The 18,404-nt window shown below is 42.2% G+C and overlaps 1 protein-coding gene across 4 annotated transcripts in view; it reads right to left on the reverse strand.

Annotated features, from left to right (window-relative positions):
* Window positions 1-389: 389 nt before the first annotated feature.
* fermt2 (FERM domain containing kindlin 2) overlaps window positions 390-18,404 on the reverse strand; it is a 39,045-nt gene continuing 21,030 nt past the window's right edge. The window contains exons 4-17 of one of the 4 annotated variants that reach the window (XM_061063450.1): window positions 16,601-16,729; window positions 14,033-14,065; window positions 12,117-12,342; window positions 11,867-11,969; window positions 11,367-11,474; window positions 8,757-8,891; window positions 7,872-7,921; window positions 7,157-7,281; window positions 6,912-7,018; window positions 6,607-6,825; window positions 4,359-4,379; window positions 3,114-3,238; window positions 2,840-2,981; window positions 390-1,981 (exon numbers count right to left, since the gene is read on the reverse strand). In XM_061063450.1, coding sequence (XP_060919433.1) covers window positions 1,808-1,981; window positions 2,840-2,981; window positions 3,114-3,238; window positions 4,359-4,379; window positions 6,607-6,825; window positions 6,912-7,018; window positions 7,157-7,281; window positions 7,872-7,921; window positions 8,757-8,891; window positions 11,367-11,474; window positions 11,867-11,969; window positions 12,117-12,342; window positions 14,033-14,065; window positions 16,601-16,729 — 1,697 coding nt within the window. In that variant the 3' untranslated portion in view covers window positions 390-1,807. The remainder of the gene's footprint in view (window positions 1,982-2,839; window positions 2,982-3,113; window positions 3,239-4,358; window positions 4,380-6,606; window positions 6,826-6,911; window positions 7,019-7,156; window positions 7,282-7,871; window positions 7,922-8,756; window positions 8,892-11,366; window positions 11,475-11,866; window positions 11,970-12,116; window positions 12,343-14,032; window positions 14,066-16,600; window positions 16,730-18,404) is intronic. The other 3 variants (XM_061063452.1, XM_061063451.1, XM_061063453.1) reach the window with 3 other exon arrangements.

The raw sequence follows: 18,404 nt of genomic DNA on the forward strand, positions 1-18,404 counted from the left end.
GAACACAGTGACACAGACGGAGATTTGTGATCCCCAAGCAGAAAGAAAAATCAATGAAATGAAGCCGAAACGCAACAAAGAAAAAAAAGAGCAAACTGAAAAACATGTGTCTGTATATTTAAAATATATATATATGTTCTCCACAAATATCTTAAACAAACCTGGAGTTTGAGACTAGTGTTATCTTCATATATATTCATACATATCTTCATCTTAAACCGGCGCAATTTTTGAATAGTACACATGTTGACAGATGTTCTTCCCCCCCACCTCCCCCTCTTATTTTGAAAGGAAAAAAAACGTCCAACCCCCCCCCCGGAAAAGCAGAGACAAAAACTGTACAATTCTATAAAACGTTTGTGTTTTTACATTAGTTACAAAAAAAAAAATAATACTTCATTTACTGATCCTTCATACTCAGGACAGACACACAAAAAAAAAAAAACATTGCATATTCATTCTTCAAACTTGGTGACCTTTTTGCTGGTGTGTAATGATAAAAATGATGACAATAATAATAATAATAATAATACTATATGGTGTGAGGAACAGAATGGCCATTAAAAGGTAACGGTGGAAAAGGGAGTAACAATCCCTCCTGGTTTTTTTTCATGTTCATGCAGTGAGATGTTATAATGGGTTTCAAATCTCTGGATGCAATTTTAAACATGCTGTTGAGATTGAATGAGACATTTAGCAGCCATTAACAGACATGTTAAGGGACAGAATGAATGCACGTTGGCACTTTTAGACGTGCACCAGGTCAGAAGATGAGAGTATGAGTATGGCAAAGGAAATGGATCATCCTGAAGAGTAACATAGCTTCATATTCAGTTTTCAAAAACAGAGGATGGTATGTTTTAAATACACATGGACTCATTAGATCTACTGACATTTCTATTAGAGGTCATTAGACAAGACGAGGACACTGGAATTATTGACTTTTTAGCGTGAGCATTTTTTGCAGCGAGGTCATTTACATCAGCTGGGAAAGATTCATGAAACCAACAGGACTGTCGTCCCAGTGCACTGAAGTGTAGTGTGTTTTCAGAAATGCTCACCATTAAAAAGAAAACAAAACTTTGAAACAAAGACGAAAAAAAAAAAAAAGAAAAGACATTGACGCAGAAGAAAAATGTCACCATCAGCTTATTCAAAAAGAGGACTGTTTAGTGTAGAAGTGCTTCCATGTGACTTCAAAGAGATTTAACCCTTCATAGAGCGGAGAAGAGTGGACAGGTAGAGCTGTCTCCAAACACCGTCTCATTCGATTCTGTTATGAAATCTGTCTTAGGATAAATAAAGTTAAGGACATAAAGTCAGTTTGATGTCAGCTCCTTTAGTTTTAGAAGAGATTAAAAAAGACGGAGAAAAAAATATCTTTGGGATTAAATCTGGGCTTTGATTGGTTTTAAAGGGTTGCTATGGACGTTAGGTTGATGGCTGTCAGTCCAGCTGGTCGTAGGGAAACTCAAGGTTTTCTGTAAGGCTTCTTCTTAACCACAGGAGTTTGACTCCTTCATTTCATCTGGACTGCACCACAATTAAAGTCATGTAACAAATGATTTGTCAGCATTAATGCAACATTATATATATATATATATATATATATATATAATCATAAAATAGTGTCAGCCATGGCAATAGTAGTGCTGTTCTGGACTCACAGCTCCAAACAATAAAAACACAGAGATAGTAGAATAAAATAAACCCCCCCCCTTACACGAGCCGGATGCTCCCCTCCTTGGCCGTGACCGGCAAGCGTTGACCCCGTTTATACTTCATTTATTTTCCGCTTTAGAGCCGCTCAGACCCAGCCACTAGTCAGCTTATAGAACATCTCCTCGTCTAGAGACTCATTCTGGTCCTTGGCGCGCGTTGACAGGAAGATGTAGCCCCCGATGAACTCGTGCACCACTTTACAGTCCACCTCGGCACAGATGAACGACAGACTGGGCTCGTCTGCAAACTCCACCGTTACCTGAGGGAAAGGAGACAAGCAGGTCAGACACGCCAGGCTGTGCACAACATCTACATCGTACTTAGAAAGAAAGTCTAGAATTGTAAATAATAAACTAGACGGATCTTTTTGTTCATACTAATTAAGCAGTATTTAAATGACTGTAGTTCAAATTGATAGGATTGCTTCTGCAGATTTTACCGCCTGACTGGGGCAGCTTTCTACGATCCTCACGGCTTTAAGTGCTACGTTCAAATGATTATTGTCTCTATCAATCAATAAGACCTTGAGTTTATAGAAAAATCAGTGGATTGTTTGGTTTGTGAACATGTCAGAGTAAAGCAAATGATTTGAATGAATTTCTGACCATCAGTCCAAATCCAAAGAAATGTAATGTGTGTCTAAAAAATCATTATTTTTGCTCAATAAAAACAGTGTTCTTGCTTAAAAAGACTCATCTCTGACATTTAGAATATAACTTCAACCACTTAATTTGACCCCCAACAGAAATGTTCATAGGCTTGTGATTTTGATCTTCATGGTCAAACACTACAATAGGGCCACGTTACCCGTAATGCAGCATTATGCAGCTAGTCTAAGCAGTGATGATGAAGAGACTACAGAGGTCTGCTGAGCTACTTCTTTCTCACTCTGAACTCACTTCATTAAAAAAAAAAATATATATATAAGGTTCTTACTGAGTATTACAGCCAAGGTCTGAAAAATGACTTCAACATGAGAAATCTGGCCCTGGATCAAACATTTAAATCCAACACACAGGCTGCATGTAACTTCACCAAGAACTGAAATGTTTAAGATTTAAAAAACACTCATTTGGTAAAAGTTATTAGTAATACTCAGTGGGTTCCCAATCCTTACCATCTTGATCTCCCAGTTGACGTTCCACTGTTTCATGTTGCTGAAGCGCCAGGTCTTGATAGCATCTCCAGTTCCGGCATCCATCCGGATCAAACGGTTATAAGTGATGCCTATCAGCTCTTCCCGCTTTCCACCCTGAAACCTGCAGAAGAAGAAGAAGAGAATGGACTGTGAAATAAAAATGTCTGGATCAAATAACAACATGAGTCAGTGTCAGAACATTAAATAGTTTGTTTTTTTTGACCGATTCCGACTCGACTGTGTTTAAACTTACTTGGCGAGGAAATGAGTGATTCCAAACTCGGGCAGGGACTGCCATGCCTGGATGAAGCGCATCTTGGCCTCGATGAGACTCATCTGAGCCACATTCTGGTGGGCCTCAAGGATCCGGGCTGAAATCTGCCAAATACAAAATCACACACATTTGATACATGTTTCTTTTTGGCACGCTTCCACCATTATGAGTTACTACAAACACTACCGCACCTCCGGCTGTTAACACAAAACATCCCATCACCACACTGAAACCAACCAATGCACCAAAAACAACACATTTACCCAACGTGTAAACAGGCTGTGGCCGACTCAGCCATCAGCACACACACAGTGTCAGCCAATTACCAGAGAGCCGTCACAGTAAACGATGACTTCACACAACACAGACTAAACTAATATGACTCTAAGAGGCCTCTGAGGAGACGGTCTACAGTTAATGAGCTACAGGAAGCTTCAGATCTGTGTATTCTGACATCTGAAGCATGATTAAGGTTCTTTAGGTCATTTAGAGAACCAGGTTATAAAACAACCAGACATTTTCTGAGTAAACTTTCAGTAAACCCAATATGTTTAATGTTCAATTCAGTTATTGATTTGCATTGTTGAGATGAGCTACATTGGAAGAATCTGAAATTTGGAAATAGAAAGTAAGAATAACGTATGGGTGTTGGAAATGATTTAAGAAGAACAGTCTTGCTGAGAGCTTAGGGGTTTGGCCCGATCTTTTTATATGCCTAGGAAGCAACAACAATGATTCAGTAGTACAACAATAAAGTACAGGAGCTGAAGAATGATGGATGACTTCCGCTCAGCAAGTTTATGGTGTCTGGTTTTTCATTCTTTTATACAGACAAAATAAAACGCATCTTTCAAAAACCTTTAAAGCTTCCCTAAACAAAAATAAAAAGCCTGTTTTTCTTACTTGGCAGTGAATGGAACTATTTGTCCACATTGACAAAAAATGCACTTGTGTTGAATAAACACTTGTGTTGGGATATGGCTGGTGTTTTTGTTGTTATGTCCTAAGAACATTAATGTACATGTAACATATTAATGATGGTTACATACTAACGATGAATAAGGGTTATATCTATGATTATATCTATTCTAAAGATATACTTACAGCCGTGTTACTGTTGATTAGGGGAGAAAACCCAGACTACAAACATAGTCAGAGTTTATACATGCACACACAAGTATCTACGGTTTAAGAGGCACCCAGTGAACACATAACTCGACTTACCAAGTCCCTGATATAGCCTGGCTGAAGATGGGAGGTGGGGATGGGAGGAGGACACAGAGGAATGAAGGAGGTGCATACAAGAGGAGAGAAAAGAAAGAAAAAAAAAGGACAAAGAGAACAAGCAGGTAAGATCAATGTCGAGGGAGGAAAGATCCAAAACAACAAAAGGAGAGTATAAAGTGAGGAAAGGCACAGGTTGGTATTGGAGTCATGCAGTTTTCAGTCACAAGAGGGCGATAGAGTACAGCAGGAGTCAAGACACTTCCATTTATAAGAGACAGGAGGAAGTTTACACAACATTTATGTGGGTTCACATTAAAAGAGAAGGGACTGGACATTAAGATCTAGATAATCTGTGTCTATGATAAACAGGCTTCAACAACAGGTAGGTATTTAAAGGTCCTCACACAGCTTGTTTTGTAATTCCCATTTCATCCACCAGAGGGCAGTATTTACCTAAATGACTCTTGTGGATGCAATGGAAGTAAAATGTAGGAGTGCCATGTCTCCAATCACCAGGGGGTCATATCTGTGCCTTTCATGTTTGTATTCTCATATGTTTATGTATAGATTTGCCCAGAGACCAAACTCCTCCCAATTATCTATAAATTCTCGAGTGTGTGCGTCCGCTGGGAGCTGCAGCACGGAAGTCTCTTTGGACTACTCTGCAACAGGAAGTCCAGTTTGAGGGCGATGGGGAGGGGTCGCAGCTGACTGAGAGCGAACGGGCTTTTCCCAGACAGATTTTCCCGCGCAGCATTTCCAGGCACGGCTCATTTCCTCGCAGCCCCACGCCCACTATGTGAGTACTCATGTGGAAGTGCACACACACACACACTCTACATAGGTTATGAGTCTTTCATGTTGCGCCTGGGGACACCCGCTATCACAGTGGGATTGTGGGTGAGACTGGAGCCAGGCCAAGTAGAAGCATGAACCCTGACAGACACACATCATACTGAGCTAATACTTCTAAAAACTTTACAAAGTATTGCAGGGGGGAAAAAATTCCAGATGAAAGATGATTATGGTAATTCTGTAAGCCTGATTCTAGGAGCAATGCACATGGAAAGAAACAACATACCTGCACTGCCCTGTACCTGTGTAAATGGCTACTCTATATCAGTTAAAGAGGCATTTACAAAATCAACTTTAAGGTGTTTCATGAATAGTCTTAACAATAAGAATCTAGAACATTTTAAATGAAACTATTATTTGACACTTCTGTAATTTTAGGGGAAGGCTCATTTTGAGCAGCGCTGTGTGTGGAGCTCGAGTTTCTGCAGAACAAAATCCAAAGATCACCGCAGTCTGACATAAAAGGGCTAAAGCATGAGGTCACCAGAGACAATCCATACTTCTCTATCAAAAAGCAGAAGAACAAGCCTGGTTTGTATTGTGGCCCACTGGAAGAACTCCACCTCTAGTCATTCAGTCGATTTCGGGCTGTGGCCCAGACCCTTTCTGAGTCATCACTTACTGTACTATACAGACACCCTCTCGACTTCCTGTTAACCCCCTAGCAACATTGTATTTTTCTAACGCAAGCTAAACAAAAGCAGATTGGGTGAGTAAGCTGTGATGGAGCAACCCCTCTCCGAACCCGGCAACCCCATCGGCCGTCCCCAACTAACATAGCCATGGCAGCCGTGTGCTCAGCTGTTCCACTGTACACACACCCGCCAGTAGCTCACATGCAAATCTCTTGGATACATAGTAGACTTCAACCAACACTCACAAGACAGTCAGTATATTTAAACTGCTTATATGTTAAAGCTGGTCATAAGATGCTTGATGTCCAGAATAAAAAAAAACAGTCCATCTGTTGGTTTAGATACCGGGTTTTGTTACCCGAGTAATCAAGCTCCTCAAAATCCAGTGCCTGGAATCTCTCCACTTTTGTCTGCAAGCACAAAAGGCTGTGAGAAGAGAAAGTGTCCATTATAGTCTGTCATGAGCTACTCTCTACTGTACATATGTGGAGTGGTTTTGGAAGTCTCCTGTCCTGGTTTCCCCTCGGACTGAGGGTGGGGGCGGGGAGAGGAAACAGAGGGAAGAGGAGGAGAGTGAAGAAGGGGGAGTTAGAGGGGAGGCTACATTCCAGTGCAAGACAAGCCTGATGCCAGAAGGCGCCCATCTGGGAAGCATCAAACGCTGCTCCGTCTAAGTCCACAACGGACTCATCAAACGAGTAAACAACCTCCCACAAAATACACATCAGACCAGATATTTAACTTCCAGGACTTACCTGCTTGTTCTTGTACTTCTTAAGATAGCGTGGGGACACCAGGCACTCCGGGTTGATGTCAGTGGTGATTGGCTCGATGAACTGAGGGTCAGGGTTCATGTGCTGCATCTTGAGGAAGGACAAAATGTTCTGGACCTCTAGGTTGTAAGAGCTGTCGGCCATGGTCTTTCCTTTGGAGGCCAGGCGACAGGCAGCCATCCAGTGGGCGTACTGTTTCTCCTGGTGAAGAAGGTCAAACGCTAACGGTCAAGATCGGTTCAAAAGTCAGGAGTTATTGTAAAACATGCTCTGATGGACTGTCTTACTGTGTCACACCGAAGCCAGATCTCATTCATGCCATCAGCCACGGGGATTAACAGCTTGATGTTGAATTTCTGACCCGAGATGTTAACATCTGGAGTTACCTCACAACCTACACATGGAGGCAAAAGTGCAGAGGAAGAGGCCAAATGTCACGTTAATATCACACACAAAAGCATATTTGAAGCTGAAAAATGGAGCAGTCATTTATTGCGTGGGCATTGTGTGACATCTTTTCCTGTTTTTTCACCTCTAAGATTCATTTGGTGAGCAGGCGTCCCGTGTGATTCCTCTTTACTCTTGTAACAGGAAATTGTGATATCCTTGAATGTGCACCAGTACTGCTTATAGCCCTTCAGTGTCAGTTTCTTGGGTCTGGAAAATATATATATGACAGAAATAGAGGGGAGAAAGACATGTCAGACCTCAAATGGAAAAAAACAAACCATTTTCTTTATTAGTGGTCAAGAGGGACTGTAGGGGAGGGGAAAACATAAAGGAGGGGGAGAACGAGACAATTTGTCAAGTGAAAAGTCATCAAGGTGAAGGGGAGAGTGGCCAGCACTGGAGGTGGACATTAGCAGAGAATCATTAAAGAGGAATGCCTCTTCAAATCATTCTCTTCCCCTGGTTTATGCATTTTACGAGACAATCTCCCCCAGGGCTACCTGCCTGTCAGCAGAGGAATTAAGCCAAAAGTGAAGATGGTTCAAAATCTGCTCGATCCAACTGTAATCACTTCTAACGGATGCTTAGTCTGCAAATGTCCTTTGGCGAAACAATGTTCAGCCTTCTACACTGATGCAAACCAGGCAGCATCTCTCCAATTTAGCCAGAAATAAAAGTGAATTTATTGTTCCCTGAATGGTTCAAAAATATTTTTGGACAAATGCAATCTTCACACACACTCGTGCACAACTGTTTTTTCAGTCTTTGGATAACCTTGGGAATGCGTGCGGCCTTACTTGAAGACTTTGACGTAGTCTGCTAGCTCAGGAATAGACGTGATGTCACCCTAGGAAAAAAAGAAGAAAAAAAAAACATTGTTAGTATAAACCTGGAAGATACTAATATCAAATAATAACAAACCAATGACCTCAGGCTCAACTTTGTACATTTTCACTATCATTGCTCAACAGTGTGCTAAAAACAACCCTTCTTACGTAATGCACTTTCCCCTGATAAGCTGGATAAACATAGCAAGTTCATATTGTGGGACTGCTGTGCCGTAAAAAAGGAACAACAGGAGATTGATAGGAGGAGAGATACGTGGAGATTGTTGGGTTTGTCTTTTGTAAAATGAGGCCTCACATGCGTTTGATATATTGTGTGAAATTCATTTGAACTTTAATTTCCTTTTTCTCTTTAATTTACAGTGAAGGTTTCAATTCCTGTTAAACACAAACTAGGAAAAGAGACTTTATCAGAAGCAAGCGACCAAAAACACTGCCTTCTGGGAAAATAAATTCACATGATGAGGTTTGGGAAAAAAAAAAGGATGACACAACCAAAATATATTTCCTGTAGTGACAGTGAAGCTGTAGCTGTGGAATCTCCCTGGAACAAAGTGACCCCACCTCTGTACCGCCATCGGAGGTAGTAACAGAGGCTAGACAGGATTGGAACAGCCTTTTGTGTGTGAAAGTCCGAGTGTGTGTGTGTGTGTGTGTGTGTGTGTGTGTGTGTGTGTGTGGTGCTCAGGCGGTTTCTTTATCAATGTAAATTCACAGACTGAGACACCAATATTAGGCCTGAAACCTAATGTACAAAGAATTCATGACTGAGCTGCGTCATTCTGGCGCTGTTGCCAAATCGCACTCTGAAGAGAGCCTGCGTCAGTGATGTCATACCAGTGTGTTGGACGTCTTCCCTCCCTCCAAAGTAATCTCCAGGTCTGAGAGGGCTGCATCCACCTCATCCACCTCCTTCTCACTGTTATTCATGTGGTTGTCTGAAGACATGATTGACAGCTTGTTGATGTGGTACTGAGGGGGGAGAAAAGAACCCGTGGTTAGTTTTCCATCTTTCTTAATTGAACTTTTACAGTAATCTATTTATTGTTTATTGTTCCATCTAAAATGAAGGTTGCTACATGTCTTTGATTTTGAAAACACATTATAATCCAAGACTTTTAGTAGCTGTAACAAACGGTGAGACCTACAGTACAAACATCATAGTATGGTTAAAAAATAGACTAGTTTATAAAACAATAGACATGGAGTAATCTAGTAATCATTTACAGAGGAATAAAATAATGATTTTATCAACACTCATTTTGTGTGTAAGCATGGTCATGGAGTCTGTGGTTCTGTATGCAAGGTCTGAAGTCTCATCATCCTGTTTAAACCTAAAATATCTGAGCTACAGATCGTTTCTATTTGTCAGATTTGTTGAAACCTTCCTTGAGAAAAAACAGCTGGTTTCTGTTCTAACACCTTCGTCAACAGTTTTGCTCTTTTTCTATAAAGTTTCCTGCAATGTTTGCTACCGCTGCATAAACGTTCCAACTCTGTCCTATAAACGTAAATCGGTCTTTCATAATTAGCACTTAAATATTTTAAGATGTGTTGGCATTCATATAAGCAGGTGCTGCCAGTATTGCACCTACTGTACGAGTTAAGCTGTGAGGGGGAAAAGGGACTTTTATATATGCAGGAGATGAGGATTTCAGGAGAAGAAGAGGATGAGCGTCTGGTGATTATGATGATTCACTGAGAACAATAAGTGGTGCGGTTTGAACAATGTGTTCCCGGTACACTTTGAACAGTTACAGGCAATGAAAATGCGTTTTACTAGGAACACATGTGCGATGGGGCCAAAAAGAGACCATGTGTTCTTTTAACCAATTAATCAGGATGGGACCATTATTAAAAAACCTGACCGTGTTTCCCTTGTAGTGCGAGTCACAGACACTAAATACAACCTGTTGACAAATGGTATTTATAATGTCAACCCATCACCAACCCCCTACCAACATATGAATGAACAGCTGTGGAGAGAGTGAGAGATACAGAGGCAGAGTTTGAGAGAGATATGTGAGGCTTTAGCTGGCTAGGGTTACAGAATGTGGGACAAAGGGTTCGCAATGACGCTCCTTTTCTCTTCCTACTCTCCTCCGTCAGTGAGTTTTAAAAACGGCAACACTGGGGGGGTGGGGTGTTTCCTGTTTGTGTGTAGCATGGCCCACTGCAGAGTGTTTATTTGTGGAGGTTAAAGCACAACCTGTGCCCTATGTTGATGAAAATAGCTCAGTCACCTCATCGCTTTCTGAAGCGAAAACATGCAGGTGTTATGCGTCAGTAACATACTGAATGTAGACAATCATTGCTCTTATTTTAGAACCTGTGTATCTACTCTCACCAGGGAAACCTCAGCCAAAAACCCCGGCGATCATACTACCCCGGTGACACATAGTAGTAGCTACCAAAGTGCTAACAGACAGGTAGTAACAGATTAGCCGCCAGTCTTCACTGCCAGCTCAGATTAGCATCTCTGTCAGGAAGAGTAACAAGAAACCCGTTAAGTGTAATTATAACCGGTCTGATGGAACACACCTAACACCTAAGAGTGTTAGAGGGCTTCAGAAGAATGTGAGCAGGTCTACGATGATGATCATGACAGTGTCGTATTGGGGTTGGGTGGTCCAAGCAGAGGTACTGGGGTCCTGTGGCCCCAAGACGCTCTATAATTACCCCCGGGGTGAGGACAGGGTGGCGTCCTCAGGTCTTGGCACTCACGGTTTATGAGGGTCAGAAATAGAAGGGGCACCACCCGCAAACTACAGGGGGCGACCTGAGGGGAGTAAAGGGGTTTACGCATGTACATCACTTCCACTACTCCTTTTATCTCATCCTCTTGATCTCCCATTTAACTTGTGTTACTCTATTACATAAGAATGATTAAATATGGCAACAAAAAAAACAAACATGATCCGAGTCCTTTATTGTTCACAGAATTTGATGTTTGAAAACTACAAATCTCCATGTTATTATACAGCAACAACATAGGATTCAATTTAAGAGAAGATAAACTTGATTTTGCCCAATTTAGTTAAACTTTCAATATGTTTAAATTAAATTAATTTATAAAAGGTATTTTGCTCAAAAGCCAAATGACTAATTCTATCGATGATGATGAGTCACTACTTAAAGGAATTGATTGATATTGAAGTATATTAAGAAGCCCAGGGGGAATATATGTGATAATGACCTCATTAACTTATGCTGCATCAGTGTACAATAGTCAGGTTTTAGTATGCATGCTGCAGCAGAACTGGCGGCCATGTGGCTGAGCTCTGGGCTCGAAGCCCATCCAATTCATTAGCCTGTGGTTTAGAAGGCAAAGTGCCCAGTGCCCAATGAAAAGAGGACTGCAGGTCTTCCAGCTATTCCCCAGCAAAACAATGCTGAAGCAGGAAAAATGAGAGCAGACACACACACAAACACACACAGTCTCTTTACCTGCAGGGCAGCAAACATCATCATTTCCTCTTCTGTGCACTCAATTTCCTCCAGCAGGATGGCCCACTTGGACTGTTCATAGAGCTGGTTCACTCGGATGGCATCGTACTGTGGAGAGGTTTGTCTCAGAGGTTAACACGCAAACACACTCTGATACACTAATTTGGGCCAGGCCCTTGTTGAATGCTGTTCATGGAACATTCTCTGCTTAGAAGATCACAATGTTTTAATTTAAATTGATGGTCATCCTCTATGAGCGCTCCCTACAGGCTAAAATCTCTCAAACGAATAAGAAACTGTCCCAAACATCACTCTAACTAACCCACCTGTTTAATAATCTGTGCTGGTTGTGCTCAATCTGGAGATTTAGTTAGGATCACTATTATGCAACATGATGCAGATTAAATGGTAAATTTCCTTCTTGCACACCATAATCCAAACAAAGTCTTCAGAGCATTTATTTCAAGTTAAAATGGTTGTGCATTGTCTGTGGGATGTACCTTAGGGTTCAGGTCAAAGAAACTGTGGTATTTAAACCTCAGTAGCAGCACCTCGTTCTCCTTCACATCCTGCTCCATCAGAGACCTGGACGAATCCAACCACCTGTACAGAGAGAGAGAAAATACTGTTTAATGATCACAATCTCTCTGCGGATTCGTACATCTGTTTTAAATATGCTGCAAATAAACCACCCAGTAAAGTATGTCTGACTAATGAGCAATTTTAGCAACTAAACAAAGTTCATCTCACCCCTGGTTGATTTTGGCTTTGTCCAGTAGGGACTGGGGCTTGTAGAGTTTGACCAGGATGTCAGGTGAGGAGATTGGCTGACTGACAGCAAGGATGCTGGGGTTTCCCTCGGAAAGGGGGCTATCCCCGAACCAGGCAGTGGTTGGTGACAGTGGGCTGCCATCTCTGGAGTCATAGGTCGGGGTCATAGTCTTACTGTACAAGCCTGGACTGGAGTAGATGCTCCCTGCAAACACACAATCATCAGTTAGTCCCTTTTAATGCACTGAAGTCCAGAGAGGAAAGTTCTACTCATTAAAAGGAATAACATTACTGTACATACAACAAGTTTTTAAATCATTGTTGTCTCACACTTCAAAGTAAAGAAGTGCACATTCACTAATACTGTACATTGGTAATGTGGCATCAGTGAAAAACCAGTGAACACTTTTCAAAAAGCACACACGCACACACACACAGTTGGAGCCTAGCTGGGCCAGCAAGCGGTCAACAACACCATGTGACTACTAGCCCACGCTTTGCAGATGAGTGGCTTCAACAATGTTTTCCTGCTGAACGGTGGGATTGATGTGGATCAGCATGCAGATGTTGCAGAACATGATCAGGGGTTCACCTACTTACTCACAGTCAAAAAAACTGCAGGAATGCATTGCACACAGCAAACTACTGCACAAAACGCCACAGAGAGGAGTGGGGGAGATCAATGAAACATGTAAGGCTTTAAAAAAAAAAAATTCCAACGTATTGTTTTTGAATCTTCAACAAATGAAGGGTTGAAATAATTTAATAATAAAAGAAAAACTGTATATTTTGCTTTAGTTTTTAATTAGTCTAATGTTTGTCTACAAAAATAAGCAAGCCACAAAACTGAATCTGTTTGACTTCCTGTTGGCTAGCCTTGTGGGAGTATTTTTGGCCTGATCCCCCCCCCCCCCCCCATTCCCTCTCTCCCTCTGTGAGACGCAGGTCAAGAAGCAACACTGGCTAAACCACTAAACCCCTTCTGAAATCAGGAAGTAGGTTTGGTTTGTGTTTGTGAGTGTGCACGTGTGTGTTTGTGTTTGCGAGCTGAGGTCATGAGAACAGGGTGCTGGCTGTGACCACCCATCCCCTTATGTGGGGGAGGGTGTTTTTCACTGGTTCTTTCAAGGTTTTTTCCCCAAATGCCGAGTTCATCGGGTCAAGGAGAGTACTCCCATCTCCCATAGGGTCTCCTGAGGAATCCCAAATATCCAGAGATGCGAAGAAGGTGGAAGCTGGCAGCCCATTAAAAACACAACAAGGCCTCCTCCATCCTGTTTACTGACTCTCAAATACAGGCGAAAAAAAGCTTAAAGAATGTTAACATGACTTGACTCCCTAATGCTCCCACACACTGGGGATTCATAGAGGCTTAGATGGATGAGCTGGACCACCATGAGCTGCGAGGACTAGGAGTAAAACTAGACAGGGTTGTCAATAAATGTAAGTGCCTCTCAATGTTTTGATTTGTTAAACACAAAAACTCCGGGAGGGCTGTTTTTTGTGTTATGTGTAAGGAGCAAAAGCTAATCTTTTTTTTTTTAAGTGAGAGCTATAAAATTCAAATTACAATTCAAAACCATCTCAGAAACTTCCAAAAAAAGTTTCAAAAATCCGGCGCAGTAAGCAGGCCTGGAGTAGCTTTAAGAAAAAGTGCATTTGAGCTAATTTAATGAGAGGCAAAGCTTTTGTCATGTGACCCTCCTTGAATCAGCTGACTTCTCTTTGCAGGAGCAGTCAGGTGACTCGACTGCTTGTCCCAAAGGTTATGTGAACTCAACACTCCAGCTGTGGTTTGGGGGTGGGGGGGGGGGCGGAGGCTTGGGAGGAAGGGGAAGGCGAGAGTGAGGAAGCAGTGCTGAAGAGTAAAGGACAGAGGAAGAGGGAAAACTTACCTTTGACAGGTCCGATGTATATTATCTCAGAGGCTAGGATGAAAAGAGAACGAGTGAGAAAGAGGGAAAGACAGGAAAGGAAGGTGGCAGGAAGACGTGAAAAGGGAACAAACAAGTGGACAGATTTAAGACACTGAAAAACTCTGCAAGGACAGGAGGAAACAAAGAGAGAGAAAAAAACGTAGAGAAATACAAGAATTGGTATCATAGCTGGGTTTCCAGGGGCAATGCCAACGTCTGGCCTCAGAGTGGATGACTCAGTTCACCCTCTTCATAGAGCGAGATCACCCTGAATGACTACCAACGCCTCTGTCGTTTCCATCCACACATTCATAGCTATATCCAACATGGCATGACTGATTGAAAACACAGGCGAGGCGTTGGTCAACGTGACCCAGCCCTGCATGTAGACACGACAGCACAAATAGAAAGTAGTGGCTGCCTGAGGGATGTCATTCTCCACGCTGACGGGAGAGATAATTAGATACAACAAGGGACCATCAAGATGTGGTGGGCAGAGAGGGACTGGATGGACTGGCATCAAGGCCAACATGGCTCTCAGTCTGAGTCATGGCAACAGAGAAGAATTAACAATTTGTTTTTGTTTTTAATAAGAAAATGACCAATCAGCGTGGGCACTTAACATGAGTGTGCAGACAGACATGGTGCATAGAGTTTCCTAGATGGTACATCCTAGGGGAGAGGTTGAGGTTTGAGTAAAGGATTGCCCATCTTAAAAGTAGAAATAATTGCTTGTGTACTATCTATAGCTTACTGTAAGTGCTCACCACCCATGAGGTCAGCGTGAACTTAAACGGGCAGTAAACGTTCTCTGCAGTATTTGTTCCTTCCTACTATCCAAAGAATATTTTTTTATTGTCCAATTGTTTGACATGTGGTGCCAATAATACTCATTAGATAACTAGGCAAAGGTAAAATACTCCATGGTTACTAGGATACATAAGTGAGGAAATTGTGATGATACAGATTTATACAGATTATATTTTACTTGTCCAACCAACTATTGAAAGCCCTAAAATTGATATGCCTACTATTTAAGGTGACAAGAAAATCTTATGATTTACATTCATTTCCCCAATTTCTATGCTTTAAAAAAATGATTGGATGATTATCAAACTGGTTGCAGATTAATATTCTCTTGATCTACTCATTGCAGGTTAAATATCATAACAGCATTTCTGATTGAGCTTTCTTCGCTCACTAAAGTCAGATCATCCTTTCGTTCATTCCCACTCTGGCTTGGAGCGTACTGAAGCATCTTAGCTGCACAGGAGAAAGGTTCTGATTGCATCGCTGCCCGTCTGCTAAACCTTGTGATTCCAATCAGGAGACCTAAGCTGAGAGGTCTGCCCTTCTCCACAAGGGACAGAATAATGCCTTACCACTAGGCCATGAAATATGCTCCGACTTTAGCATGTGGTCTAATAGGGAGGACACAGGGAGTGAGTGTGTGTGGGTGTGTATTTGCACTAGGACACAAACGGCACACACACACACACACACACACACAGGGAGAGCGGTGACAGTAAACACATTCCTGTTTAAACTCTGTTTCGCTGCACCACCTAATAGGGCGTCTCATTTTGACATATGATGCAACTTTGGGTGTGATCATGTGCAGTTTATAGAAATCAGAAGTTGCAATTTTTGCATTCTATATCGCTCATCAACACGTCAGCAGAATACGTTTTTTTCTACTTCATTCTTTCTTGTGAAAATGTATATAGTTCACGCAGATCATAATTATCTCTCAGCTGTCTGTCTACTCACATGGGAGTGTATAAATGCACGTTGAGTCTGAGGAGCCAGAGAACAGAGCAGAGAAGAGGCCACGGCAGAAGAGACTCAAACCACACAAAGAGCCTCATTCACCCTGTCTCCCACTGTTAGCACTTTTGCTAAATGGTAACTCTTGTGACAGCAGCACAGCCTGTTTTGTTCTGCACCTCCCTGCTCACATGGCTGTAACTCTCCCATCACTGACAGCAGCAGGGGAGGGAGGGAGGGAGGGAGGAGGGCCTGTATAACTGCAGTCATGTAGCCTGGTTTGGGTTTAAAATGGCAGCGTGACCAACTATGTGTGGAATCTCAACCATTCTTCGACCTCCCTGCCAAGGAGTAGGGAGCAGAGGCTGTAGATCCCATGCAGGCCTCAAATCCAAACATTCATATTTGGTCACTAGAGGCAGGGTGCAACAGTCTGGACTTATCTTAGTGGTTTTGAAAAGAATGGAAGACGCTAAACAGCGGCAAGTGAAACCTGCTATTCAACCTGCTGCTTGAGGGACACCAGATGTTTACTCTTCACAATGATGTACAAAGATAGAACCCCATGCTATGTAATTACTTCGAAGTACAACTTCAAACTAAAAGACTGCATACACAGACTTCAGTTAAAGCCAATTATCTTTAGATTCAGTATAACACATTAAATGTAACATTGAAACGTGTTGCTACTTTTTGGAAAGAGTATGTATTAGATTAATTTCGCTGTTGTGAGCCACAGGTTCTTTTAGCTCCATGTAACAGTTTCCTTCCTCAGCTCACCTGATCCAGGGGTTAGCAGCGGACCCTCCAGCTCCAGATCGTCCTCCTCTGCCTCCTCCAACTTCTTCTTCTTCTTCTTGGGATCACGGGGCTTGCGCAGTAGAGAGAGCTCCTCTGGGTGGCGGATATCTAGAAGGAGAGAGCAAGAAAGTTCCTTTAATGTCACATAAACATAACCTGGCCTCACACGAGTCGCTTAGTCACCAAAAAACATCAAGTCATTTGTGTTGTTCCAACTACAGGCTTCAAATAAACCACATCACCTCTCATTAGGCACACAGACAATGTGAAAAACCAGTAATATAATGTGTTTACAGCAACATTAAGCCAACCTTAATTAAAAAAAGGTTAGGACAATAAAGGAAGGCAAAAAGGCTGAGTAGATGGACAAGAATTGTAGACAGCTGTGTGCAAGAGGGGTGGAAAATTGCAAATCCCTTTTCTCAGGGCCCTAGCAAATCTTGCTTTAACTGTAATCCCTGACTGAGACAGGGCAGACACAACCTCCATCTCTATTTCACCCTCCTTTCTCTCACTTTTCCTCTTACACACATAAACACATTCAGTTTTTTTAAGCACAGGTTTCACAAAACACCTCAAATTCAACCTTTAAGTTGTTACCATACAGATAATCGTTAAAATAACTGCATCTTCACTATGTTAGAGAAATGTGCAGGATCCCCATCAGACAGCCAGGACACCACATTGAGTATAATGTGTAAAACAGATCAGCCCTCTCCTTTCTTTTCCTCCCTTGTTCCCTTGGACTTGGAGGCCAGGGAACCATCACTCAGCAGGAGCAGCAGTAATGTTTTAAGATTAGCTCAGGATGCTTCTGATGTAGTCGAGACATGCATGGCCCAGAGTTTGCAAGGATGTGAATAAATGGTGGTAGTCAAAACTTAAGCACATCTGGATCCTCAGTTGGATGTAGATTTTTCAACCTTTCACTATAATTAAGTAAGGAGCTTCATCTAGTTGTGTCCACTTTGTTCATCGCTGTTGAAGGATTCGTTTTTCTCACATCCACTGATATAAATCTCTCTTAACCTAAAGATAAAGGATTGGGAAGGTGTTGCACGCTGATTGAAGAGGTTCCCTAGGGTGTTGAGGAGAGCGCGAGCAAGAACCGGGGCGGGAGAGTGAACGTCTTGGCCTGGTGAGAAAGCTTGTTTGGTTTGTGTTACTAAAGCAAAAGCATTCCAGGAGTTTTAAGAACTACCAGATGGGAGCTCACCCTCTCTCTCCCTCTCTCTCTACCTCCCTCCTCCTTCATTCTCGCTCCATTGCAGCGATGAAGCACAATCCCTGTGCCCTTATACAGCCATGTGAGTTGCAGGCGTGCTGCCGAGCCTTAACCCCACTGAGCTGTGCGAGGAGTCAAACACACATAGGGGCGTGTGTATTAAACTGTGTGTATGTGGATGGGACTGACTGTGTTTTTTTGTTCTGCATGTTTTTTTACTATGGTGTCACATCCAGCATTCATTTAATGATCCTCTTACCAAAACCTAGAACCTATGAAATATTAAACATCTTTTAAGCAGCGATACCTAAATAACATGTTAACTATAACCAACAATCATCAATTATTGCCTTTTAACTTTTTCGTCATAAAAACTTGCAATCGTCTGAACACTTTGTACGTTAAGGGACGGCAAAACCTCAGTCTGTCGGGAATTGAGTTGGGAACCGGAGAGTTGCCGGTTCAAGTCCCTGTGTACCAAAATAGGGAAGTTGGTCTCGTTGCTCTGTCCAGAGTACTGCTGATGTGCCCTTGAGCAAGGCACTGAACCCCCAACAG

Source organism: Labrus mixtus, chromosome 18 (genome assembly GCF_963584025.1).
Source record: "Labrus mixtus chromosome 18, fLabMix1.1, whole genome shotgun sequence".
NCBI classification, from domain to species: Eukaryota; Metazoa; Chordata; class Actinopteri; order Labriformes; family Labridae; genus Labrus; species Labrus mixtus.